This window comes from Malaclemys terrapin, chromosome 4, assembly GCF_027887155.1.
Source record: "Malaclemys terrapin pileata isolate rMalTer1 chromosome 4, rMalTer1.hap1, whole genome shotgun sequence".
Taxonomy (NCBI): domain Eukaryota; kingdom Metazoa; phylum Chordata; order Testudines; family Emydidae; genus Malaclemys; species Malaclemys terrapin.
The window spans coordinates 86803393-86828898 of record NC_071508.1 but is presented as its reverse complement, the minus strand read 5'-3'; the positions used below and the strand labels follow the sequence as shown (position 1 = coordinate 86828898).

Below are 25506 nucleotides of genomic sequence, written 5' to 3'. Positions count from 1 at the left end.
TAAGCCCCTTTGTTTTCAGTTTAAACCGATCTTTACCAAAAAATTCTGGGGCTTTACAAAAAGTAGTATTCATTTTTTTCTGATTTTCACCCTACTTTTGTATTATTCAAATATATAAAAAATAACTTGTTTTATTAGGAAAATACATATTGCATGAGATAGATGTATTATGATAATAATTAGTCTGGGTGTATATGCAAAGCTGCCTGTTGAAGTAAGGCTATGTATTAGTCTATACACACAATAAACAAGCAGGCACGCATGCAAGGTCTGAAGTTCATGCACATCTGAACATACTAATGAATCTTACGCCCACCACGTACACATTTCAAGCTTTTATCAGATAACGGTTTAAAGATTTGACACACTAAAATGGGAAGAAAACAAAAATCTGTATCAGAGTACGTTTCAGAACACCGGAAGTATTTGAAAGTTTTTAAAAAACACACAGGAGACAAGGCTGGAGTTGAGTGTATGTGCTGCAAATGGTGTGGCCCAATTATAAAATGTAAATATTTATAGGCTAATAGTTCTAAGTCTACAACAGTAAACTGTTTATTCAAATGAAAAGTTTTATTTGGGGATTAGAGATGCATTGTTTTCATAAACTCAGAGGGGGCATTGTGTTTTGAGTTCTGTAGCAAACCACATTGATTGAATGGAATTCAAAGCATTAATTTACTGAATACTTTTTCCCCGTCTTTCCGTCCATCAAAATAAATCCCGATATTTACCCCAAAAAATTAAGTTTTTTGTACTGATTTTTTACCTGCTTTTGTTGTTGTGGTAATGAACACTAATAAATTCCTGGGGAAAATTAAAATAAAAACTGAAAATGAAGGGCCCTAGCTATATTCGAGATCTGTTCCTTGAGCCTTGTCTTATGGGAGCCTGTATTCCGACATAAAGAACAGGAGAACTAACACGGCTGCTACTCTGAAACCTGTATTCTGACATGACAGTTTTTAGGGATGCCACCATCATGTATTAGTTTGGCAGGTAATCACCTCTTGCTATGGTGGGTCCTTGGCTCACTCCTTCACATGCATCTCAGCCCTTCCCTTCCACTTGCCAGAAGCCCCTGGAAACTTTTATATTACAAAAATTTTCAGAGGATAAACCTTCTGGTAGCACTCATATGTGAAATGCTTCCCTTTCTTCTTCCTCCCTAGTAGTGCATCTTCTGTTTTTAGTATATAAATTTGAAAGAGTGTTTTTAGTTAATTATTTGTATTGCATCAGTGCTAGGAGATCAGGGATTGGGTCTCATTGTGCTAGGCATTGTACACACACAATGAAAAGATGGTCACTGCCTCAAATTGCTTACAGTCAAAGCAAGATAAAGGAGTAGGTCTTCTCCCTGGTGCCCACCCTGACAAATTCAGCTGACTGCAGGGGACCGCTATAGAGGGAAGTGCTGGAGGAATCTGTATTCCTCTCCCCACCTAGGTCCAGGAGAAAGACCTGAGGTGCTCTGCAGATTGTACTCCATCCATACAATTGGACTATGCCCCTAGCCCCCATTCTCCTACCGTGCTCATCCTGCAGTGTATGGGGGATGGGGAAAGACCAGAGAAGCTGCACAGCAGGGGAGCCTCACACTTTGGCCAACCCCACCCCAGATCTCACGGCACATAGATGCATAGAGAGTACCCATGGAGGTGGACTCCAGGCAGAAAGAGAACACCTCTCAAATGTCTGCCCTGCTGGTTCTGCTGGAAGGGGGCCCTTTAAAGTAGTAAAATACTGGCTAGGATTTACTTCTAAAAGTTTTAATACAATATTAAGATGGCAAGATTAAGCACTCAAAAGTAAAGAAATTCCTTAGCCCCGGTGCACCTGCTGTAAATTTTATGGCACATCTCAGAGACAAAGAGCAATACTTCCGTCTCTTTCTGAGCATTTCTAAGGTCTTGTATCTTAATATGCTAACCTCCCATAAACAAGGGAAAGAGGAACAGAAAATATTACATATGTGCATCCTGGCCTAGTTAAGGTTGGAACTCACTGAATTTTCAGTGCCTGTTCTTGCAGACTTAACATTGTGTTAATACTACTATTTTGCTTTTAATTTTCCAGATTTTTTGTTTAAGGAAAGAAGATAATGTAGAAGTAAATGGCCAAGTTCTGTCGGCTTTATTACTGGAGCTTGTGAATTCTCTGAACCAAAAGCAATACAAGAATGGCCTTCTGTCACTGCTGATCTCCTGCCGTGTGCGTGTATTCTGGGGCCCTCTGGGGTGTAGGAGGTGAAACCTCTGGCCAATACAGTGTGGGGTTAGTTTAAAAATGGAAAGGCTATGTAACCCCACAGATTACTGAGTGCATTAAATACTCTGGCTATTAAATAGTTTGGATCTCCATACTACCGTCCATCCAAGGCTCTCAAAGCAATTTACAAATATTAACTAAGCTTTACACACTCCTGTAAAGGAGGGATGTACTGCCCCTATTTGAAAAATGGAGAAATTGATGCACAGAGATAATAAGGCACAGATTGTCAAAGGTATTCAGGCTCTTAATTTCCACTGATTTCAATAGAAGTTAGGAGCCTAAATACTTTTGAGGATCTGGGCCTAAGTGATGTACCCAAGCTCATGTGCCAAGAGTGAGATCCTGTCCCATTGAAGTTAATGGCAAAACTCCCATTGCCCTCAGCATCATCAGTATTTTACCACAAGTCTTCAGCAGAGCTGAGAAGAGAACCCAGATCTCTTGGATGCTAAGTTAGTTAGGTACTTAAGCCCCAGACTTAGGCACCTAAGTCCCAGTATTAGGCTCCATCACAATCCACAAAAGTCCCACTGAACCCTGTAGGTGCCTAAACTCACTTAGTATCTACATTTTCAGGGTAAAAGTTCCCGTAAGTTTGTGCCTCTGGGTATGTGCACTGCTGCTTCCTTCTAGGTGCCCAGTTCCCTATCTCCTATCTAAGACCCACTGCAATTCATGAACCAGGGGAAGATAGGCAGAGGAGCACCTAATGCACTCATTGGCCCAATCTGGTAAGCATGCAGAGAGGCTGTCCACTGGCTTGGGTTCCATTCAGAATTGGAGGCCAGGGAAAGAAGTGGTCGTGGTGCCCACCTTATAACTTTTAGCTCAGTAGTTAGAGCACTCACCCGGAATGTGAGGAAGAAAGGATTTGAACAGGCAAGTGCTCTAACCACTGAGCTGGGGGATATTCTTATGTAGGGCTCCTCAGTCTCGCCTGTCAAAGCTGTTCTGTGTTGCATATAATTAGTCACAGTGCTGTAATGCTCAGCCGGAGAGTGCAAGAATGACTTTGTAACCTGGTGGACCCCATTTCGGAGGTGGGTGACCCAGGGGTCCAGTCCCCCTGCTCCAATAACTCTTTAATTATCTCCCATCAGCATCTTCCACTGGCTATCTGAGCTGGCTCTCTGCCTAGTGTGCTGCTTTTGTGGATCGCATTCTTAGGCACCCATCTCTTCTCATTCATTGTCTAGGGAGCATAAGCACCTAACTCGGGCTCTGTGGATTGCAGTGTTGTTCCAGTAATTTTCTAGGTGCCTCACCTAGAAATGCTGTAACGCTTAGTGTCACGCTGCCTAAGTTCCTTTGTGGATCCAGGTCTAAATCCTGTGCTCCAATCCCACAACCATTCTTTCCTTCACTAAATAAAAACCTTACTTCAGACTTTGCATTCTCTTTTCTCTCAACTTCTTCAGCCCTTGTCAACTTGCATTATACATGAATAACATAAAACTACAAAGAAACACCCTCTGGTTAAAAAGAATTACTCCATGCAGCTTTCCAGTCTGAGCAGGATTAATCACAGATAATAATTAAATACAAAGTGATAACCCTTAAATCACTAAACAAATGTGGCAGCAAACTTTTCTAAGGAAAATAAAAAGAGCAAAGAGATTGCCTTGTGAAAGATTTCCTGCAAAAACAGAGCTTCATTAGTGCAATAAGGTGGAGATTTTAAACACCCATTTTAACTCTGTCCCCCTACATCTATACGTTACAATAGGGTCTTTCATTACACGCGCTATAGCCCTGGAAGTAATTTGTTGCTCTAATACGTACCGAGCTGATTTGATGCAGTTCTCTTCCCTGCTCCTTTTAACTGTGAAGATGCTCCTCTCTTTGTAATCTTTCCATCTTTATCTGAAATTTTACATGCCAGTTACCATAGTGACAGGCAGTAATTGCCCCTTTTGATTTATGTATAGGCATTTCTGGGGTGCTTATCACCAAAGTATCTGAGCACCTCACAAGCCTAATGAAGTAAGCCTCCTAACACCCTTCTCAGAGAGGCAAGTTTTTATTGTCTCGTTTTTACAGGTGAGATAGTGAAGCACAGAGACACTATAGTCACAGTTGTAAATGACCACTGATTTTGGTGGCCAACTTGAAATAACTTGGCCTGATTTTTCAGAGGTGCTGAGAGCTCCCAGGTCCAAATGAATTTTTATTGACTTCAGTTTGTTCTTTGTGGTGTGGAGGCTTGCCCTCTACGGACAACATATACCCAAACTCACAGGGTAATGATTTTCAAACACCATCAGTGTGGACCAGATTTGAACCAGTGAGCTGGGAATGAATGATTCCCTAGGCCACTTCCTGTCCCTTATACCATCCAGTATTCCTAATATTGAAACCTGCTTAACAGGAGTCTTATAAAAGCAAAATGTGTAGTGAGCAGCTGAATGCTTGTTTAGCCACACCATCTACTCACAGAGCTGCAGCTTTCTTCTAGTTACAGCTTGTCAGCCAAAGACTTTTAAGAGGCATTTTTAGCTGATTTATTTCAGAGTAGCAGCCGTGTTAGTCTGTATCCGCAAAAAGAACAGGAGTACTTGTGGCACCTTAGAGACTAACAAATTTATTAGAGCATAAGCTTTCGATGCATCCGAAGAAGTGGGCTGTAGCCCACGAAGCTTATGCTCTAATAAATTTGTTAGTCTCTAAGGTGCCACAAGTACTCCTGTTCTTTTAGCTGATTTAGAAGGAGAATCAGTAGGTTTGATGTACTACATTGCTCTAACTTTAAACAATTAATTTTCAGTATCCTTTGGGCTATTTGAGACAAGTAGCAAAAGGGATGTCAATCAGATCTGGTTAAATCTCCTTCAGTGATTGACTGTTTAGTGGATTGAATAGTGCAGGGGATTGGTAGCAGAGTAGAGAGCCTTTCACCTCTAGACAGCCAGTTTGTATAGATCTCAAGTTGGGAGTGGCTGAAAGTAGTTTGCCATTTGTATGTGGTACTTCTGTGAAATTAGGGGGTCTCAGTCTTGGTCCTAATGGACAGGTGTCCACATCACAGCTAGCACTAATTGGCATACTCAGCAGAAAAGCCAAAGACTGAGTGAACTTGGGGGTTGAGCTACCCTCTCACCCAAAGATGTGGTCCTGCTACATGGTTGTGTGCCAGTCTGAGGGAAGCTTGTAATGCCGCTGCCTGTGCTGTTCCTATTCAGTGGACAGAAAGAGGACTTAACTCTTCAGGGTTGTCAGGCTTATTTAAGAAAAATAAAAATAGCACAGTAACAGTTGAAGGCCAAATTGCCCAGCACTGGCGCAGTCATTTACCTCTGTACAAAGTGGGTGTGAAAGGCTCTCACCAGTGTGACTGAGTGAGTGGAGAGTTCTGGTTTAGTAGAGTTGTACCCACACTTTGCACAGATGTAAATAACTACAGGTGCTAAGCCGTAGAGAATCGGGACTTTTTTCAGGTCCATTTTCATAGCTGATGTTCCTTCTTACCTTTACCTGAATAAAAAAGGACCCCTTTTCTTTTTAAAACTTTTATGACATAATCAGATTTGGGAAATTGTATAGCTTGGCTGTTCTGAAAGTATAACTGATTGGATACATGTCCCTTCTAGACTGATAATAGTTAAGGCTACGTTATTGTCACGCATATTTTTAGTAAAAGTCCCGGACAGGTCAGGGGCAATAATGAAAAATTCACGGAAGCCCGTGACCTGTCTCTGACTTTTACTAAAAATACCCATGAGAAAATGGGTAGCCTGGGCAGCTGGGAGGGGAGGGGCTGGGAGCTCCAGGGTCCCCTCCCACTGCAGCTGTGAGCTGCCTGGGTCCCTTTTGCTGCCCATGGCAGCGGAAATCCTGCCTGCTGCTGGGAGCGGCGGGAGTCCCTCTTGCTACCCCTGGTGGCCGGGAGCTTCGTGGATCCCCTCTGCCTCCTGCAGTCCATGGGAACGGTGGGGATTCCCCCTGCCACCAGGTCCCCCCTGCTGCCCACGGGAGCTGGGAGCAGCGGGGGGTCCCTCTTGCTGCCCACAGTGGCCAGAAGCGGTGGATCCGCCCTGCCACATGTCTTTGGAAGTCCTGGATTCCTTGACCTCCAAGACTAAATCGCAGCCTTAATAATAGTTGCAGATTCTGCCATGTGTCCTTAAGAAGCTACTCTCCCTAGACTTGCAATGAGGCATCAAATGAACTCTTTATTGTGAATGTCACAAGCTATTTATGATGTTCAGGTGTTACATTCATGAACAAACAAATGTATGGTTTCTCTGTGCATTGATTAGATTTATAACTCCTTAATTTTAACTGACAAGGATAAACTCAGTTAGTAGACCTCATCAATTGTATAGTTTAATCTACTTATTTACTCTGACTATACTCATCCCTTGTATGTTAAGTCATTCATTATGTAATTCATAATGTCTTTTTCAGGAACCCTGATACCACTAAATTTGGAACAAAGACTACCGAAATATTTTCTTGTTTTCATTTCCTTAGATACTGTACATATTTGAAACACCCTGTGCTGTAAGTAACCCTTTGTCTTGAGAGTGACCCCTTCAAAGCCTTCCTAAGGTTTCCAATACAATTGAGTATGACCTTTAGTTAAAGACTATTCTCTATTAGGTATTCTGCTTGTGTTGGTCCCTTAGCTAGTCTCTTCAGATACTGTAAGTTTCACTGAATATATTTCACTTTCAGTAACTGCTTATTGAAAATATCTCTGAACATTTTTAGAGCAGGCATTGTGGGTAGAGAATCTAAACTTACAGCTGCACTGTATATGTGTTTTATAAAGTCAGAATGCTTTCCCTTTGTAAAGCACAAGGTTCTTTGCAGTCTATTTTCTTTGAATCTTCCGTTTGAGTCAGGTGTTAAATTCGGTCTCTTGTAATCCCAGTGATGGCTGCTGACGCATGGGATGATGGGGCACCTTCCCTAAACTCCCTCTCCTCCTCCTCCCTAGTCAGTTCAGATTTCTTCCAGTGGAAATGAAAGGCTGGTTAATCACAATTTGAATAAAGTAGCAAGGACAGTTTTCAGGAAGTGCTTATGCTAACTCACTCCACTGTATGAAAAATTCAGCTGCTGCTACCTCATATCAAAAGTCTGGTGAATGTATATGCGTGCACAAGTGTTTTCTGTGGGATCTCGCTTAATTTATTTTGAAATCTGACTAATCTCATTGAGATTTCTTCAAGTTGTAGAAGTGTCATGAAGGTTTTGCATAACATGAACTAACAGGCCTGTCCTGTTACAGCTGCCAAATTTTTCTGTGACCCTTTTTTTTCTGTGTCCCTCATTGTTTGTCATCCCTATTGACAGTAGGCAAATTAGAATGCAAGCACTGTAGGGCAAGGGTAGTGTCTTCTGGTGTATTTGTAAAGTTCCTATTGCAGTGAGGCCTGGATCCTGAGGCGGGGGTTGGGTCCCACTACAATATGTATCATTAATAAGGCTATGTTAATGTCACAGAGGTCATGGAAATCACAGAATCCGTGACTCTGAGACCTCTGTGACATTCTCTTCTTCAGCCCCAGGGCTGCAGGACTCCGGAGCTGACAGCCAGTGGGGCCCTGGGCAGGGTTCTGGTGACAAGCCATAGGAGGCCCCCTGCAAAGTTCCAGTGACAGGTGACAGACTCCTGAGGGGGCCCGCCTCAGGGTTCCAGCAACAGGCAACAGCCTTGTGTGGCAGGAGGGGGACACCTCGGGCAAGCAGCTGGGGTGTTCCGTTTTCTCTTTGGGAAATATGGTCACCCTACAGCTCCCAGCTGCTGTGGGCGGAGGGGGAACCCCACAGCTCCCAGCCACCACAATGGTGGGGGAAACCATGGAGCTGCAGCAGCAAAAGTCACAGACAGGAAGGACATGGCTTCCATGAATTTTGGTTTATTGCCCGTGACCAGTTCATAAATTTTACTAAAAATAACCATGACAAAATCTTAGCCTTAATTATTAATAATATACAATCTTCTCCACTTCGGTAACACTCGGAATGCCCCCGTGTCCCATCAGTGTGAAGCTTTGGGATGATGGTGCAAACTCCCTCACAGGTCTGCTGGTTAGCAGATGTGAAGCTCCAAATTTAGGAACTTACTGACTAGAGAGAGTCTGTGCCTAGTGGGAAATGGGACTTCCATTTCTCAACTAGCTGCACTGTGAAGAGGTGGGTCAAATTTTGGCCTGGTGTAAACAAGCAGAACTCACATTGTTGTCAGTGGGAGAGGTGCCTGCTTATACCACTGTGGGACTTGGTTCAGAATGTGCTATCTCAAGAATAAAGTGTGGAGAATGGGAGGTGGAGAGCAGGGGAAGTAACAAACTAAAGTAGATGGTCAAGGAGAAGACTTGCGATAAGCAGCTACTTCTCCACTATCTGTGTGCATTAAACTAAAGGAAGAGTCAGCGGAGTTTGCTTCCAGCTTGTTTTCAGTAACTGCATTGAAATTAAACTTTGCACTAAAATGCATTGGATACAGAAACTCTCTTGGCTTTTGTCTTTTACTGTTGTAGTTCTTTGACATGGGAACCGGCGAGGCTTTAAAAAATAGTCTGCAAAGGTTCTCTAGCTTCTCTATAGCAAGAACTGCAACGTCCTGTGCCAAAATGCTGTCTTGTGTGTTGCTACAACCATACTCCTGGGGGAATCTGAGCATCCCTTTGCCTTCTGCAACAGCAGTACATTGCAGGGGAGGACAGGAGGGTATTTCTTCTTTTTACCCAGTCACAGAAATGCATGAAGAGTCCAGTTGTGGATGCCCTTGAACAGGGGTGCTAGAGGGGGCTGGGGAAAGATCCTGTCTACTCCCCAGAGCACCTGTGTGGGAAATCTAGACATTGTTTAAGTGCTAGGCTGTTTGGCCACTTAACACACCCCAGGCCTGTCTCCACAATGTATTAGTCTGCATTAGAGGGGTGTAAATTCTAGTGTGCACTAGTGTTGATATAAAATTATTCTACTTAACTGCCAAGGGGAAAATTTGTCACGTACACATGGGAGAAAGAAGAAGGGAAAACATCAGCTATAGGTTGTCGTAACTCAGGAAGTTCCTTCGAGAGGAAATGTAGCCAAACTCCAAACCTGGAGACAATGGAACTTTCTGTGCCTGCGTCCTGTAGATAACTAAGTGCTTGGTTTGCAAAATAACTCAAGGAGGGAGCAAGTAGATGAACAATAAGGGGTCATAAGAGGGGCAGATACATGTAGCTTGCTAATTATGTATGGTAATGATAGCATATTTTGGCCAGTCATAGAGCGATAGATTATCATAAGCAACTGCATATAATGCTTTGGTGTAAGTGTTTTCTTTGTTCTTGCTGACTTATGAGCTCGAACCCAATTGCAATTGAAATAAATGGCTCGCCCCTCCTGGGGCTCCTTGCTTGATTAGCTGTGCCCGTCTGTCCTTATTCCTCAGGTGGAATGGACAAGAATTTCTATGACTGTGTGTTGCGCACTAACTGGCCCCCGTGGACCCTGCTAGCATGCACTAAAAGTGATTACAGAAATCTGACCACGGCTCATATAGTCCCATTTCAAACAGATTAACGCACACTAAGAAGCTTTTAGTACATACCAACAGGGTCCACATGGGCCAATTAGTGTGTAACACGCTAATGGACACCCCTCAGTGTGGACTAACACACCATATAGACAAGCCCTGCAGTGTATTCCTCACCCCAAAGGGGGACATGGGTAGGTGGGTTGGGAACATGGCTATAGCCCCATCTCCCATTTGTGGCTTCTGGAATTAGGAAGCACATTCTGGAAGACCGTGCATTCCTCTCTTTTATATCAAAGTAGTATGGAGTGAAGGGGATCATGCTGATTCAAACTCCCTTGAGGCCATCTGCCCTGCACAGGCAGACTACCTCTGGACACCAATGATCAGACATTGTCTTCCCTCCCCTACCTCTCACAAGAGTAGTTCCTTCTGCAAAAGCCAGGTTTTGGTTGTTCTTTGGCATCTTTCTATACCTTGACACCAGAAATTCCTGCAGTCAAAGGGCTGACCTGAAAAATAGGATAGTTTAAAAAAAAGAAAAAGTAAAGAAGAGAACCTTTTCTGCCTTGTCCAATGGCTCGCTCTTCCCTAGATATTGAGGAGCAGTTACAGCTACAGTCGTTGCAATTAATATATTTCTCTGTTCTTTCTCCTGTCTGTAGACTTTTTTTCTCCTATAGACTATCATTTGGTCCTGGGTGAAAGTTAATCAGCCAGTGGACGATGTTACATTTGTGATATAGGAAACAAGCACATTTGGAAGAACTCTATTTAAAGCACTGCACTCATGCCCTAACATAGCTTTATGTTTGTTACTGTTTATAGAAACTGAAAAGCTCTGACTTTGATGACTGGAAGAACGTCAGAGGGCCCCGTCCATGGGAGGATTCCAAGTCTCTTCAAGAGCAGCAGCAGCAAGTTCTTCATGCCAAGCCATCTTGACTTGTGCTCTCACTCCGGTATCTTTATAGAATCACTGCTATGCCAGTGACTGGGCTTTCTTGCTTTCTAATCCTGTGTCCAGGGAGAGACATGGGTGGGGAAAAAACAAGTTGACAGGTGGTTTACTTGAGATCAATCCGAGATGAAATGTTAAATAAAGATCTTTGTTCAATTGCATCCATTTGCATGGAAGCCCACAGACTGTGTATATTAATTCTTAATAAAGATCAGCCTATTCTTTCATTGAGGATATCAGTGTTTTCCTTCAGTATTTTTAATAGCTACTGGTCAAAATCTTGTGTGGGCTTCAGTGAGGGCTGACATCTAGGAATTCAGCCTGTCAGTAGCACAAGTTGTCACCCTAATGAGAGAGCAGTGGTTCTGCAGATGGTTCTAGATGCGTGTGACCAGATGCATGTTGGTGCAGAGAGCTCCTGTGTGATCTCAGGCTCAAGACTTTTAAACATGGGAGGTACTCTACAGACTTAAGAGCTGTTAAGGAACAGCATGCACATTTTTGGATAATAATGCTCTTGTGTTTTATTTCTAGCACCTCGCCCGTACACTAATCAGTTCCAGCAGGTAATGGTTTTAATAACTTTCATTCAGCTGTGGTCAGATTTCTGTAATCACTTTATCGATGTGCTGTTGCAGGCAGCAACTTTCCCTGTGGAACATTTCAGTTTAAATAAGAGCTCTTCCTCTTTAAGAGCCTTGCTGTTTTTTATGTGAGCTAGCAGAGCAGAGTGGTAGATTCTTCTTGACCCAATATGAGAAGTGCAAAATCTCCCTAGGACTGTTACAATATACATGTATGTGCACATACATATAGATGTAGGGAAACTGTTTACCTGTAACACTGCTCTACAGCCAAAATGCTTCTGAAATAAATGTAGTCAAACTTTACTAATTCTGGATCACTGAGAACGAAAATGATGCTTAAAATTGTTGATTGGCTTTAGTTTTAAAGATCTGCTATTGGGTCAGTATATACGACCCTTGACTTGGGAATGGTGGAGGATAAGTGAGTTATAAAGGGAAGGGATCTCAATTTCAACCAGAAATTACTAAAATACATCTTTGACTGGATCTATGAATAAATCTATGACTGGGTTTGGACAGTACTTGCTTTTTAGGCAAAACAATGAATGATGCAATCTGAAGCTGGTATTGCATCATACATGATATGAATTTCATCATGTTATTCCTAGAAGTCATGGATGATGCAATCATAACGAAGCTTACATCACTCTGCTGAACAAATTGCCCTATATCAGCTCTAGAAGTCATACAGTGTCGTGCCGTCTTATTTGTCAGTGTTTGATTTTGCAAAGGGACACATTTCTGTTTAGCCAAAGTGAGCAGAGATGCCTCATACTTGTGTGAACAGTGCAGATAACTTCTGCTATGTTTGTGGTGAAGTGACTTTTGCATCACAAAAGCGCAGTATAACCACTATGGTTAAGAAAGCCTATCACCTTTATTTTGGCTGCAAAATTGGAGATCAGGACAAGAGGTGGGCCCCACACATATGCTGCAACACTTGTGCAACAAATCTTCGCCAGTGGTTGAACAGGAAAAGAAAATCTATGCCTTTTGCAGTGCCAATGACTTGGAGAGAGCCAACAGATCATACCAGCAATTGTTACTTCTGCATGGTGCCTCCAGTTGGGAAAGGTGTGTCAAAGAAGAAAAAGTGGACTGTGCATTATCCAAACATTCCATCAGCTATACGCCCAGTATCCCACGGAGAAGGACTACCGGTTCCTGATGCACCAGAATCATTCTCACTTGAGTCAGACGAGGAAGAGGATGAAACTTCTGGTCCTGAACCATCAGTGTCACAGAACCCACATTTTCTCCCATCCTCCTCTGAACCACACCTCATAACAAGGTGAACTGAATGACCTTGTCAGGGATTTGGAACTACCCAAGAGTAAGGCAGAGCTGTTGGGCTCCAGACTACAGCAGTGGAATCTCCTGGCAGGTGATGTTAGGGTTGCCATGTTCCGTGACCGTCAAAAGGATCTTGTCCCATTCTTCTTCATGGAAGGTGATCTTGTAGCCTGCAACAACATTGATGGTGTGATGGCAGCCCTCAACATCGTTCCCAATCCAGATGAGTGGAGACTGTTCATTGATTCATCGAAGACGAGTCTTAAAGCTGTTTTACTGCATAATGGCAATGTTTTGCCATCAATTCCAGTTGGTCATGCAGTCCATATGAAGGAAACCTATGACAACATGAAACAACTTTTGAGGTGCATAAACTATGACCAACATCAGTGGCAGCTTTGTGGCGATTTGAAGGTTGTTGCTCTCTTGCTTGGTCTACAGACTGGATACACAAAGTACTGCTGTTTTCTCTGCGAATGGGATAGTCGTGCAAGAGATTCCTACTACATCAAGAAAGATTGGCCACTCTGACAGTCATTGGAGCCTGGGAGGAAAAGTGTTCAGTATCCGCTACTTGTTGAATCAAGGAAGATTTTGTTACCACCCTTACACATCAAGCTGGGTCTGATGAAGAACTTTGTCAAGGCCATTGACAAAACACAAGCAGCTTTCAAGTACCTCCGTGGAAAATTTCCAAGGTTAAGTGAAGCTAAGATAAAGGAAGGTGTCTTTGTTGGTCCTCAGATTCGTGAACTTCTTCGAGATGATTCATTTGACCATGCGCTGCGTGGCAAGGAAAAGATGGCATGGAAAGCCTTCCAGTTAGTGGCAATAAATTTTCTTGGAAATAACAAGGCAGACAACTACAGGTTGTTTGGTGGAAAACCTCCTCAAGGCATACAAAAGCCTTGGTTGCAACATGTCACTAAAGATAAATTTTTTGCACTCTCCTCTAGATTTTTTTCTACCGAACTGCGGAGCAGTGAGCGACGAGCACGGTGAGCAATTTCACCAGGACATTGCAACAATGGAGAAACGCTATCAGGGCAAATGGAGCCCATCAATGTTTGCAGACTATTGCTGGACAGTGACAAGAGATGCTCCATTTAATGAATACAAGAGACAAGCCAAGAAGTGCCGAGTAGACACTGAATAGGACTAAACAATGTACATAATAGTTTTTTGCCTTTTGTTTCATAATAAATTTTATTTCTATAACCCTTTTGCTGATTTTTAAAGTGTTACATAAACAGGACAGGTGAAATATTATCATGTAAAGCAACCATAAACACAAGAAAAGACCTATGTTTACAATTTATGATTAAAACTCTACTATCTACACAATATACATAGACATAAAATGTAAAAACTTAAATATCTTAGAAACAGTAGCCAATCAGTTGTTTTAATTGTCATATTTGAATTCAGCACATCAAAATACATAATAAATAGCACATTTTATCTCTGAAGCAGACGGCGTCTCAAAAATTGTAGACCAGTGTAATTGGCTTTCTCTACAATCTTCTTTGTGTGAATCTGCACCTTCATGCACTAATATGTAAAAACTGCTTAGGCAAGTAGTTATGGTAAAGTTTAGAACCTTCTTGCAAAGAATGTCTTTGTAGCTACTTCTGGGTGGTTCCTTTCAGCCACAATGAATCTGTGTCTAAGGTGTTGCAAAAGACATGTAAAACTCCTCTCCTGGAGAGCTGGGTAGTTAAACATGGGTCAACAGAAGATGCTACTTTCGGAGCACTCCAGAGACAAGTACATTTAAATCTCTTCAAAACTCACAGAGACATGTTCTCTTTAAATCCCTTCCCCAGATAATGTGTCTAATGCACCTGGAATGTCCTCCCCCATCCTGTGTATCATGCACCCTCCCTCAAAACTCACTTTTCTACAGGTTCTCCAACAATGAGCTCCATTCCCAGGCCACACTAATGAAATCTACATTCATTTTAAAGAGGAACTAACATGATACATGCTGCCTGAAATCAGACAACCTCTTAGCCTTAGTGAGGTCTGTTTGCATGCCAGATTTGAACTTTCTGCCATATTTTAGTTATCTATGAAAAAATGAATTTGTGATCAGACTGGGAAATAGTTGGTACGTTTCTGGTCTCATTTGCACTAATGCATCTCTGGAATAACTCTCATCCCTTCCCTTTTTGAAGTATATTTTATCCTCACTTGGCTGCCAAGATCCCCAGGTAGTCCCTAATCCTGCAAACATTTAAATAAATTGGACTTGCATAAAGTTAAGCATGTACATAAATGTTTGCAGATTTGAGACCTAAGTTGGTAAATTTCTCAGGACTGTCTTCTATGTTTTCCCTGTGATGCATTTATCATACTTATAGCGTCTATAAAATAATAAATAACAGTATAATACATGTATTATTTTTACGATATTATACCTCAAGATGGCTGAATGAAAGTTGCTCAGATTTTTTAAAAAAATTACATTGGACTGAGATGAATGGAATTGGAATGTTGCAATTTTTTTGGAATGTTGTGGGAATGTTTAAACAGTGAATTATTACACAGTGTTTTGCTATTTGAACTACAGAGGTCACTCCCAGGGACTGCTGTAATAATGGCTCATACATCTTTCTTATTGCATTTTATCTTAAATAATTTCAGCTCTTATCTTTCATCTATTCAAATAGATTCCTTTCTTCCACCTCTCTCCCATGTACAAGATGCAGTCTTCTGAGAGCAATTTAATATAGTTTTCTAACACATACGACACTTGATCTGGCAAATCGAGGGTGTGAATTCCCAGAGAAGTCAGGTTTACAATGTGACACTGGCACACCAGGTGCCAGCTCATTCTAAGGTCCCTAGGCCTCATTGAACTCTTACAAATGCATAGCTGGAAACCAATCTGGCTTACCTGTGGGTTAGCAGTATCAAAATAGATATTAGAGTTATAACTACGTGTTTAGACTACGGAATGCTTGTAGGATGCTGCATGTATTAATCCTAGTTATAATATTTTCGGTATCCCATATTATAAGGTAGTGTTTAAATATAAAAATGTTTAAGACTGTAAATTCCTCACAGTCAGGGGAGAAGAATTACCAAGTGTGAAATATTAGTTTACCACAAGAGGTGTTATCTCCTGCCCATCAGGAAGGACTATTGAATCCAAATGGGCCATTGTGGAACAAAGACTTCCCTCCCTCCCCCCCCCAATGAAGTGGTTGCATGCAGGATCGCTCATCCCATCAGCTTGGATTCCGAGGTAGCAGGGATAAAAATCCCTGACAAGGAGAAACTGGATCTTTTATACTGTCTGGACTCTGAGGAGCAAAGATTTCCAGACATAAGCAAGAGATCCCAACGTTGCTTGGCATGGGTCAGCCCTAAAGGACATATAGAGATGCTTATTATAGAAACTTATATTACCTTATATTATATTACCTTTCTAAATCTAAGACTGTAAAGTCTTGTATGTCTGTTTTCTGTTTTACCCTTATAAATAATTCTCTTTTCTTACTTAATAAATCTTGAATTAGTTTATTACAGGCTTGGCTACAGGCATTGTCTTTGATTTCAGATCTGAGTACAAATGACCTGTGGTAAGTGATTGGGACTAGGAGTAACCTGAATATTGTAGTGATTTTTGGTGTAAAGTGACCATCTATCACGTAGTCCAACTTACCTGGGTGGCAACATCATCCCCCTGGGCATTCTAGTCTATCTGTGACTCCATGGTAAGACTGTTACAGACTCATAGACTTTAAGGTCAGAAGAGACCATTGTGATCATCTAGTCTGACCTCCTACACATTGTAGGCCACAGAACCTCACCCACCCACTCCTGAAATAGACCCACAACCTCTGGCTGAGTCGCTGAAGTCCTCAAATCATGGTTTAAAGACATTAAGTTACAGGGAATCCATCATTTACGCTAGTTTAAACCTGCAAGTGATCTGTGACCCATGCTGCAGAGGAAGACAAAAAGCCCCAAGAGTCTCTGACAAGCTGACCCGGGGGAAAATTCCTTCCTAGTCCCAAATATGGTAAGCAGTTAGACCCTGAGTATATGGGCAAGACCCTTGGGGCAGATACCCGGGAAAGAATTTTCCATAGTAACTCAGAGCCCTCCTAATCTAGTATCCCGTCTCTGGGCGTTGGGGATTTTTCTACTGGCAGTTGCCAATAGGCATATGTCATTGTAGGCAGTCCCATCATACCATCCCCTCCAGAAAGTTATCAAGCTCAGTCTTGAAGCCAGTTAGGTTTCTGCACCCAGTGCTCCCCTTGGAAGGCTGTTCCAGAACTTCACTCCTCTGATGGTTAGAAACCTTTGCCTAATTTTGAGTCTAAACTTGTTGAGGGCCAGTTTATATCCATTTGTTCTTGTGTCCACATTGCACTTAACTTAAATACCAGGGAGGGAGAGGAGTTGTTTATTCCTCTGATGTATTTATAGTGCTTTAGGAGTTCACACTTGTTACTGGGTTGATGAAATCCAATTACAGAACATACAACCAGTCAGGGCCGGCTAGTGGGGGGCAAGTGGGGAAATTTGCACCGGGCCCCGCAGGGGTCCCCACGAGACTGTTGGAGGCTCCCCCCCGCCTCCGCCTTCCCCCATCCCCCAGCGCACCGCGTCCAGGAGCAGCCCTGGACAGGGCTGCAGCAGCGTGGCTCGAGCAGGGCCTGAGGTCCTCCCGCTCGGAGCCGCATGGTAAGGAGGTGGGGCTGCGAGCTCCGGCAGGCCTAGCGGCAGGAGCTCCTGGATGTGGCTTGCTGAGGCTCTGGGAGAGGGAGGAGGCGGGGGTAAGCGGCATGGAAAGCCCCTCTGAGCCGGGCACCCCCCGACCCCAAGCTCCGAGCCCAGCCCCTCTGAGCCAGGCACCCCCCGACCTCCAGCTCCGAGCCCAGCCCCTCTGAGCCCTGACCCCCAGCTCTGAGCCCAGTCCCTCTGAGCTGGGCACCCCCCGACCCCACCCCCTCCAGCCCTGACCCCCAGCTTTGAGCCCAGCCCCTCTGAGCTGGGCATCCCCTGACCCCCAGCTCCGAGCCCAGCCCCTCTGAGCTGGGCCCATCCCTACCCCATCCTCCCCCCCCCAGCCCTGACCCCCAGCTCCGAGCCCAGCCCCTCTGAGCCGGGCACATCCCGACCCCATTCTCCCCCACAGCCCTGATCCCCAGCTCCGAGCCCAGCCCCTCTGAGCCGGGCACCCCCCAACCAAGAGTCCAGCTCCCCACCCAGCCCTGGGCAACAGTAGCGCCACCCCCAGGCAGCGACAGCCCATTGGCACCAACCATCACCATCACCCAGCGACAGCCCATTATGTAATTACAAATGTATACATACCATTAAAGCATTTAATGTTTTTAAATCATGTATTTTGTGTATTTTCAAATTATTAAAAATAAATTTTTGAATGTATTTCACTGGTTATTTTTTACATTTCCAAATACCTGTTACTATAGTATTGCAACTTTTTTTTATGGCAGAGGCCCCCTGAATTCTCTGGGCGGCCCTGCAACCAGTTTGGGGTTTCTGCCCTGCCTTTTGACAGTCTGCCCTGAGTCTGGCACTCACAGCTGTAAGCCACTCCAGACAGCATGACATACACATTAGTACCTCAAACTAACCTGTTTCTCCACCCCCTCTAGAGAGCCAGCTAACTCTCTCTACATATATCATGCATCAGACTCCCATCTATTTATCCCTAAGGCTGCTGCTGTTTCCCCTCTTTGCTAGCAGTAGAAGGATGCATATAGGATTCTCTGCAGCTGTCTAACATTTAAAATGTCATCATTTTCCCCCCCTAAATGGATGCTTTCCTTCATCACTTTTAAAAGACAGCCACTGCTGGCAAACAAAACCCTATTTAACCTTTATGCATTCAGAGCACTCTCAGCCTTACCTTTTCTGCCCATTCACTGATCATGAGACCTGTGTGAAGATAGGTGCTGCCTTCTCCCTGATCTGTTCAACGGGGTGTGTGTATGCTGTGGCCACAGGGGCCAAGGCACCAAAATCCAAGTTTGCCTAGAGTACCATTTTCCCTAAGGCCGGCCCTAAGGACATGAGAGGAGGCATTGCCCTCACAAGTAACCCAACTGTGGCTCAGGGAAGGGGAGGGTCCTGACTAGGAACCAGAACAAAACATTAGTGGAGCGCACCATGGGCACAGGTGCGGTAGAGAATGCTGATGCAGTAATGAAGAACCAGAGATGAGAAAGGGTCCTGCAAAGATAAGAATGAGGGATGCTGGGACAAATACAAAGAATAGACTAAAAACAGTAGGAACCCAGACCCTGAGAGACAGAGTGCTGGGAGAGCCTACCCAACAAGGAAAGGTGCTACAACAGAAATTGGTGGCAACCGAGAAGGCTTTACACGAAGCTATAGAGGACATTCAATTCTAGAAGGAAAAGTTTGAAGACACCATGGAGGAGAAGGGTAAACTGCTTCTCATGGTGGGCGACTTGGAGCAGGAGCGGGATGACCTGCAGACCCAGCTCTGGCAACACTAGGGGAGAAGGCATCCATGCCTCCGAGGGATGCAGTCTTGAGGGGGACAGTGTGTGGTGGGATGTTCACTCCACATTAAGCTTGAAAGGATTAATGATGAGAAGGAGGCCAGTTAACTTGATAGGCCACACCTGAGGGGAATTAGGCTGGATAAGCAGCCCCTGATTGGGAATAGAGCCCAGCTGAGAAGTAACAGGCAGGGCTATGATAAAACCAGGAGGTTGGCAGCAGAAAGGGGGTGCAATGAGGGAGCCTGCATCCACTCTCTGGACATTAGAGAGGGAAGGAGGGAAACCTAGGGGAGAGGCTGTAGGAAAAGGCTCAGGAAAATGGCAGCAAGGCTTAAGATCATACAGGCCTTATCTACTGATTGGAGGATCCCTGATCTGGAACCCGGCCTACAGACTGGGCCTGGATTCCCATACCAGCCACAGGGGAAATGGCACCACCTGGGCAGTGAATGAGAAGATTGACAAAGACAGTTGCTCAAGGGTGGTAGAACAATTTGTTTAGTGGGGGTGCTGAGAGCCATTGAACCAATCTGTGAACCCTGCATATAATGGAAATCACTTCAAGCCAGGGGATGTGGAAGCACCGCCAGCACCCATAGTTCCAGTACCTATGCGGTTGGAAAGACTTTGATACGCCAGAAGAGTGAAAGGACTATAATGACCTGGCAGAAAGGCCACACCACAGAGAGAGAGAGAGGCGCAGCAGGACACATGAATGAGCAGCAGATCTGGGAAAAGCTAATCCCCAGAGCAGCCAGGAGGAGGAACCCTAAAGATGAGTGGGACTGTAGCGATGTGGGACTCACCCCTGCGGCACCCCCTGCTAGTCTCCCAGGGAATTCGCATTCCAGCCATTGGAGCACCCTCTGCAAGTCACTGTCCTGCTGTCGCTGGCCCCATGTCCCTCCCGGACCCCGGTGCCCCTCTCCCTTGGGTGCTGCCCCCTGGCAGTACCCCCTCTCTCTGGGCTCCCCTCCCAGGGGAATTCCCACCCTCTATCCCCATCTTGCCTCAGTGTTCACTGTTCACTGCCAGTCCTCATCTAGCCCCCACGCTCTGGGGCAGACTACAGTCCATATCACTCATCGTTGGCAAGGGAGGTTTGAACCTGCTGCCTCCACCTACCCCCGGGCTGTACCCCTGCAACCCCAGTACCTTTTCAGGCCTTTGGCTAGGCTTGCAGCCTGGGGGTTTTCCAGGCGGGAGCTCCCCGGCTCCCTTGCCCTATTCCCCAGCACTGCTCTACTCCAGTACTTTACTCAAGTCCCAAGCAGTCTCTGCACCTAGAGAGGCTGCCTGTGCTCTTCATAGGGCCAGCTGTGGCCTGATTGGCGCATGGCCCAGCTGTGGCTACTTCCCCAATCAGCTCAGGTTTTCCCCTACCACAGCCCTCCCCCAGGGCTGTTCTCAGCCCTTCAGGGCAGGAGCGGGTGGCCACCCTGCTACAGGGACCCCATGACACGGCCAAAAAAAAGCCAATGTAATGGACACCATTTTAAGGCCTACCTGGCTTGTGTTTGATGCAAAAACAGTGGAAGGCTCTATATTCCATTGCTAGTTCTCTGAGCCTCTTCCCCCAGGTCCTCTAAAGAACTGCCATAGACTGTAGGTCAGGATATGGGCATGGTGACCAGGTGTCCAGTTTTTGACCAAAACACCCAGTTAAAAAGGGACCCTGGCGGCTCCAGTCAGCGCCACCAACTGGGCCATTAAAAGTCCGGTCAGTAGTGTTGCGGATCGAAGGCAGGCTAGTCCCTACCTGTCCTGGCTCTGCGCTGCACCCCGGATGTGGCCAGCAGGTCTGGCTCCTTGGCGGGGGAGCCACGGGGCTCCATGCGTTCCCCCCCCCCCCCCCCCCCCCCAAGCATTGGCTCCACAGTCCCATTGGCTGGGAACTGTTGACAATAGGAGCTGCAGGGGTGGTGCCTGCAGGCGAGAGCAGAGTGCAGAGCAACCTGCCACGCCTCCACCTAGGAGCCGGACCTGCTGTCCGCTTCTGGGGCACAGCGCAGAGTCAGAATGGGCAGAAAGCCTGCCTTAGCCCGCCGCTGACTGGGAGCCGCCGGGGGTAAGCCCCTGCCCCAACCCTAAGCCCCAAATCCTTGTCCCAGCCCTGAGTGCCCCCAAACCCAGAGCCCCCTATTGCACCCCAAACCCCTCATCCCTGGCCCCACCCCAGAGCCTGTACCCCCAGATGGAGCCCTCACCCCCCCTGCACCCCAACCCCCAGCCCAGAGCCGCCTCCTACACCCTGAACCCCTCTGCCCCAGCCTGGAACCTTGTCCTGCACCCCAAACCCTTCCTCCCTGGCCCCACCCCAGAGCCTGCACCCCCAAACAAAGCCTGCACCCCTCTGCATCCCAACCCTCTGCCCCATCTCAGAGCCCCCTCCCACACCCTGAATCCCTCTGCCCCACCCCCCAGCCTGGAGCCCCCTCCTGCACCCCAAACCCCTCATCCCTGGCCCCATCCCAGAGCCTGTACCCCAACCCCCTCCCTCAACCCACAGCCCCCTTCTGCACCCTGAACCCTTTGTCCCCAGCCTTACTCCAGAGCCTGCACCCTCAGCCGGAGCCCTCCTCCCCACACACACCCCAAACCCCTGCCCCAGCCCAGTGACAGTTAGTGAGGGTGGGGGAGAGCGAGCCACCGAGGGAGGGGGAATGTAGTGAGCGGGGGCTAGGGACTGGGGAAGGGGCAGGGCTAGGGTGTTTGGTTTTGTGCGATTAGAAAGTTGGCAACCCTAGATCTGGGTGGTAGTATTTATTTAATTTTTTTTGGCTCTGCTCTGTGATGAGGTTTATATTTGGAGACACCTAAAGCAATGATGATTTCATGATGGCAGTAAATAATCATTACAAAGGTGAACAGGAGTACTTGTGGCACCTTAGAGACTAACAAATTTATTAGAGCATAAGCTTTCGTGGACTACAGCCCACTTCTTCGGATGCATACAGAAGTGGGCTGTAGTCCACGAAAGCTTATGCTCTAATAAATTTGTTAGTCTCTAAGGTGCCACAAGTACTCCTGTTCTTCTTTTTGCGGATACAGACTAACACGGCTGTTACTCTGAAAATTACAAAGGTGGAGGAAGATCCAGCCCTGTCATCCTTTATTAAGATGTAGCATGCAATCCCAGCTTTGTCCACTCCTCGGGTAATCTGCCAAAGCTCTCAGCTCTGGGAAGGGAACCACCCAAGAACCCGGGGAGTGGAAATGCTGTCAGATTGCATGGGCAGGACTAAATGAAATACTGATCTTTGGGTAAAATGATTTTTTTCCCAGCAGATCTTTTCTGACCTAAAATGGTGAGTTTTGCCTCGAGACCATCCCTTCAGTGAGATCACATGTTGCATGAGCAATAAGGTCAGAGCCATAGGCTTAAAAGTCTCGTCCAACTCGACAGAATGAATAACACTGAGATGTCTTACACCATTAAGGATAAGACTGTACACAGCACTCTTGGGGTTCCCCCAAGACCTCGTCCACTCACTTTTCCAGCAATTCAGTTCAACTCCAGTCTCATCACTCAGGTTCCTTTATTTGGCACACAGCAAAGCTATGCTGAGTTGATCAGACTCAAGCATAGGAGGTGAGTATATGGCATATCACATCCAGAGTTACACAGCAAGCCTCTTCCTTTATATACATTTACACATTACATTGCATTTACTATACATTGCATCACACGTTTTGGGATTGGCTTGGTCGCTTTGTAGGAACCAACCCCTGAACTGTGCATACTGCCCATGCATAGCTTATTCTTTACCTCAGTATAAGAACATAAGAATGGCCATACTGGGTCAGACCAAAGGTCCATCCAGCCCAGGATCCTGTCTACTGACAGTGACCAATACCAGGTGCCCCAGAGGGAGTGAACCTAACAGGTAATGATCAAGTGATCTCTCTCCTGCCATCCATCTCCACCCTCTGACAGACAGAGGGCTAGGGACACCATTCCTTACCCATCCTTACTAATAGCCATTAATGGACTTACAGGGCCGGCTTTAGCAAGAGCGGGGCCCGATTCCTGGGGGCAGAGCTTGCTGCAAGCCCCGCCCCCAGGACCCGAGCCGCGCCGTGGGGGGGACCCGAGCCACGCCGCGGGGGGGGGACGGGACGGGGACACCCGAGCCGCGGGGGGGGACCCGAGCCCCGCCGCGCTGCGGGGGGGACGGGGGGACCCGAGCCACGCCGCGGGGACGGGGGGGGGGGGAGCCGTGCCGCGCCGCGGGGACGGGGGGACCCGAGCCGCGGGGACGGGGGGACCCGAGCAGCGCCACGCCGCGGGGGGGACGGGGACGGGGACACCCGAGCCACGCCGCGCCACGCCGCGGGGGGGACGGGGACACCCGAGCCGCGGGGGGGACCCGAGCCGCGCCACGGGGGGTACGGGGACACCCGAGCCGCGCCACGGGGGGGACGGGGACACCCGCGCCGCGCCGCGGGGGGGACGGGGACACCCGAGCCGCGGGGGGGGACCCGAGCCCCGCCGCGCTGCGGGGGGGATGGGGACACCCGAGCCACGCCGCGGGGACGGGGGGGGGAGCCGCGCCGCGGGGACGGGGGGACCCGAGCCGCGGGGACGGGGGGACCCGAGCAGCGCCGCGCCGCGGGGACGGGGGGACCCGAGCCGCGGGGACGGGGGGACCCGAGCAGCGCCACGCCGCGGGGGGGACGGGGACGGGGACACCCGAGCCATGCCGCGCCGCGGGGGGGACGGGGACACCCGAGCCACGCCGCGGGGACGGGGGGGGGAGCCGTGCCGCGCCGCGGGGACGGGGGGACCCGAGCAGCGCCGCGCCGCGGGGACGGGGGGACCCGAGCCACGGGGACGGGGACACCCGAGCAGCGCCATGCCGCGGGGGGGACGGGGACACCCGAGCCACGCCGCGGGGACGGGGGGGGGAGCCGTGCCGCGCCGCGGGGACGGGGGGACCCGAGCCGCGGGGACGGGGGGACCCGAGCAGCGCCGCGCCGCGGGGACCCGAGCCACGGGGACGGGGGGACCCGAGCAGCGCCATGCCGCGGGGGGGACGGGGACACCCGAGCCACGCCGCGGGGACGGGGGGGGGGGAGCCGTGCCGCGCCGCGGGGACGGGGGGACCCGAGCCGCGGGGACGGGGGGACCCGAGCAGCGCCGCGCCGCGGGGACGGGGGGACCCGAGCAGCGCCATGCCGCGGGGGGGACGGGGACACCCGAGCCACGCCGCGCCGCGGGGGGGACAGGGACGGGGACACCCGAGCCGCGCCGCGCCGCAGGGGGGACAGGGACACCCGAGCAGCGCCGCGGGGGGGACGGGGGAGCCGAGCCGCGCCGCACTGCGGGGGGGACGGGGGAGCCGAGCCGCGCCGCTGGGGGGACGGGGACGGGGGGAGCCGAGCCGAGCCGTGCCGCGGGGGGGACGGGGACGGGGGGAGCCGAGCCGCGCCGCGCCGCAGGGGGGACGGGGACGGGGATGGGGGGAGCCGAGCCGCGCCGCGCCGCAGGGGGGACGGGGACGGGGGGAGCCGAGCCGCGCCGCAGGGGGGACGGGGACGGGGGGAGCCCGTCTGGAAATCTAAGTACACTATGTCCACTGGATCCCCCTTGTCCAATGTTTGTTGACCCCATCCAAGAACTCTAATAGATTAGTAAGACATGATTTCCCTTTACAGAAACCATGTTGACTTTTGCCCAGCAAGTTATGTTCTTCTATGTGTCTGACAATTTTATTCTTTATCATTGTTTCAACTAATTTGCCGGGTACTGATGTTAGACTTACCGGTCTGTAATTGCCAGGACCTCTGGAGCCCTTTTTAAATATTGGCGTTACATTAGGTAACTTCTAGTCATTGGGTACAGAAGCCAATTTAAAGGACAGGTTACAAACCATAGTTAATAGTTCTGAAAGAACTCAAATGTGAAATTGTGGAACTCTTGGGTGAATGCCATCTGGTCCCAGTGACTTGTTACTGTTAAGTTTATCAATTAATTCCAAAACCTCCTCTAGTGACACTTCAATCTGTGACACTTCCTCAGATTTGTCACCTACAAAAGACGGCTAAGGTTTGGGAATCTTCCTAACATCCTCAGCTGTGAAGACTGAAGCAAAGAATTCATTTAGTTTCTCCACAATGACTTTATCATCTTTAAGAGCTCCTTTTGTATCTCCATCGTCCAGGGGCCCCACTGGTTGTTTAGCAGGCTTCTGATGTACTTAAAAGGTAATAACAAAATGTTTTTTGAGTTTTTAGCTAGCTATTCTTCAAATCTTTTTTGGCATTTCTTATTACATTTTTACACTTAATTTGGCAGTGTTTATGCTCCTTTCTATTTACCTCACTAGGATCTGACTTCCACTTTTTAAAAGATGCCTTTTTATCTCTCACTGCTTCTTTTACATGGTTGTTAAGCCA

At 47.6% G+C, this 25506-nt stretch overlaps 1 protein-coding gene across 1 annotated transcript in view; it reads left to right on the top strand.

Moving 5' to 3' along the window:
* Positions 1 to 10939, top strand: part of LOC128835882 (cytochrome c oxidase assembly protein COX16 homolog, mitochondrial) — a 73388-nt gene extending 62449 nt beyond the window's left edge. Inside the window, exon 4 of the mRNA XM_054025759.1 lies at positions 10580 to 10939. Within this exon, the coding sequence (XP_053881734.1) occupies positions 10580 to 10696 (117 nt within the window). The 3' untranslated portion in view covers positions 10697 to 10939. The remainder of the gene's footprint in view (positions 1 to 10579) is intronic.
* Positions 10940 to 25506: the final 14567 nt, after the last annotated feature.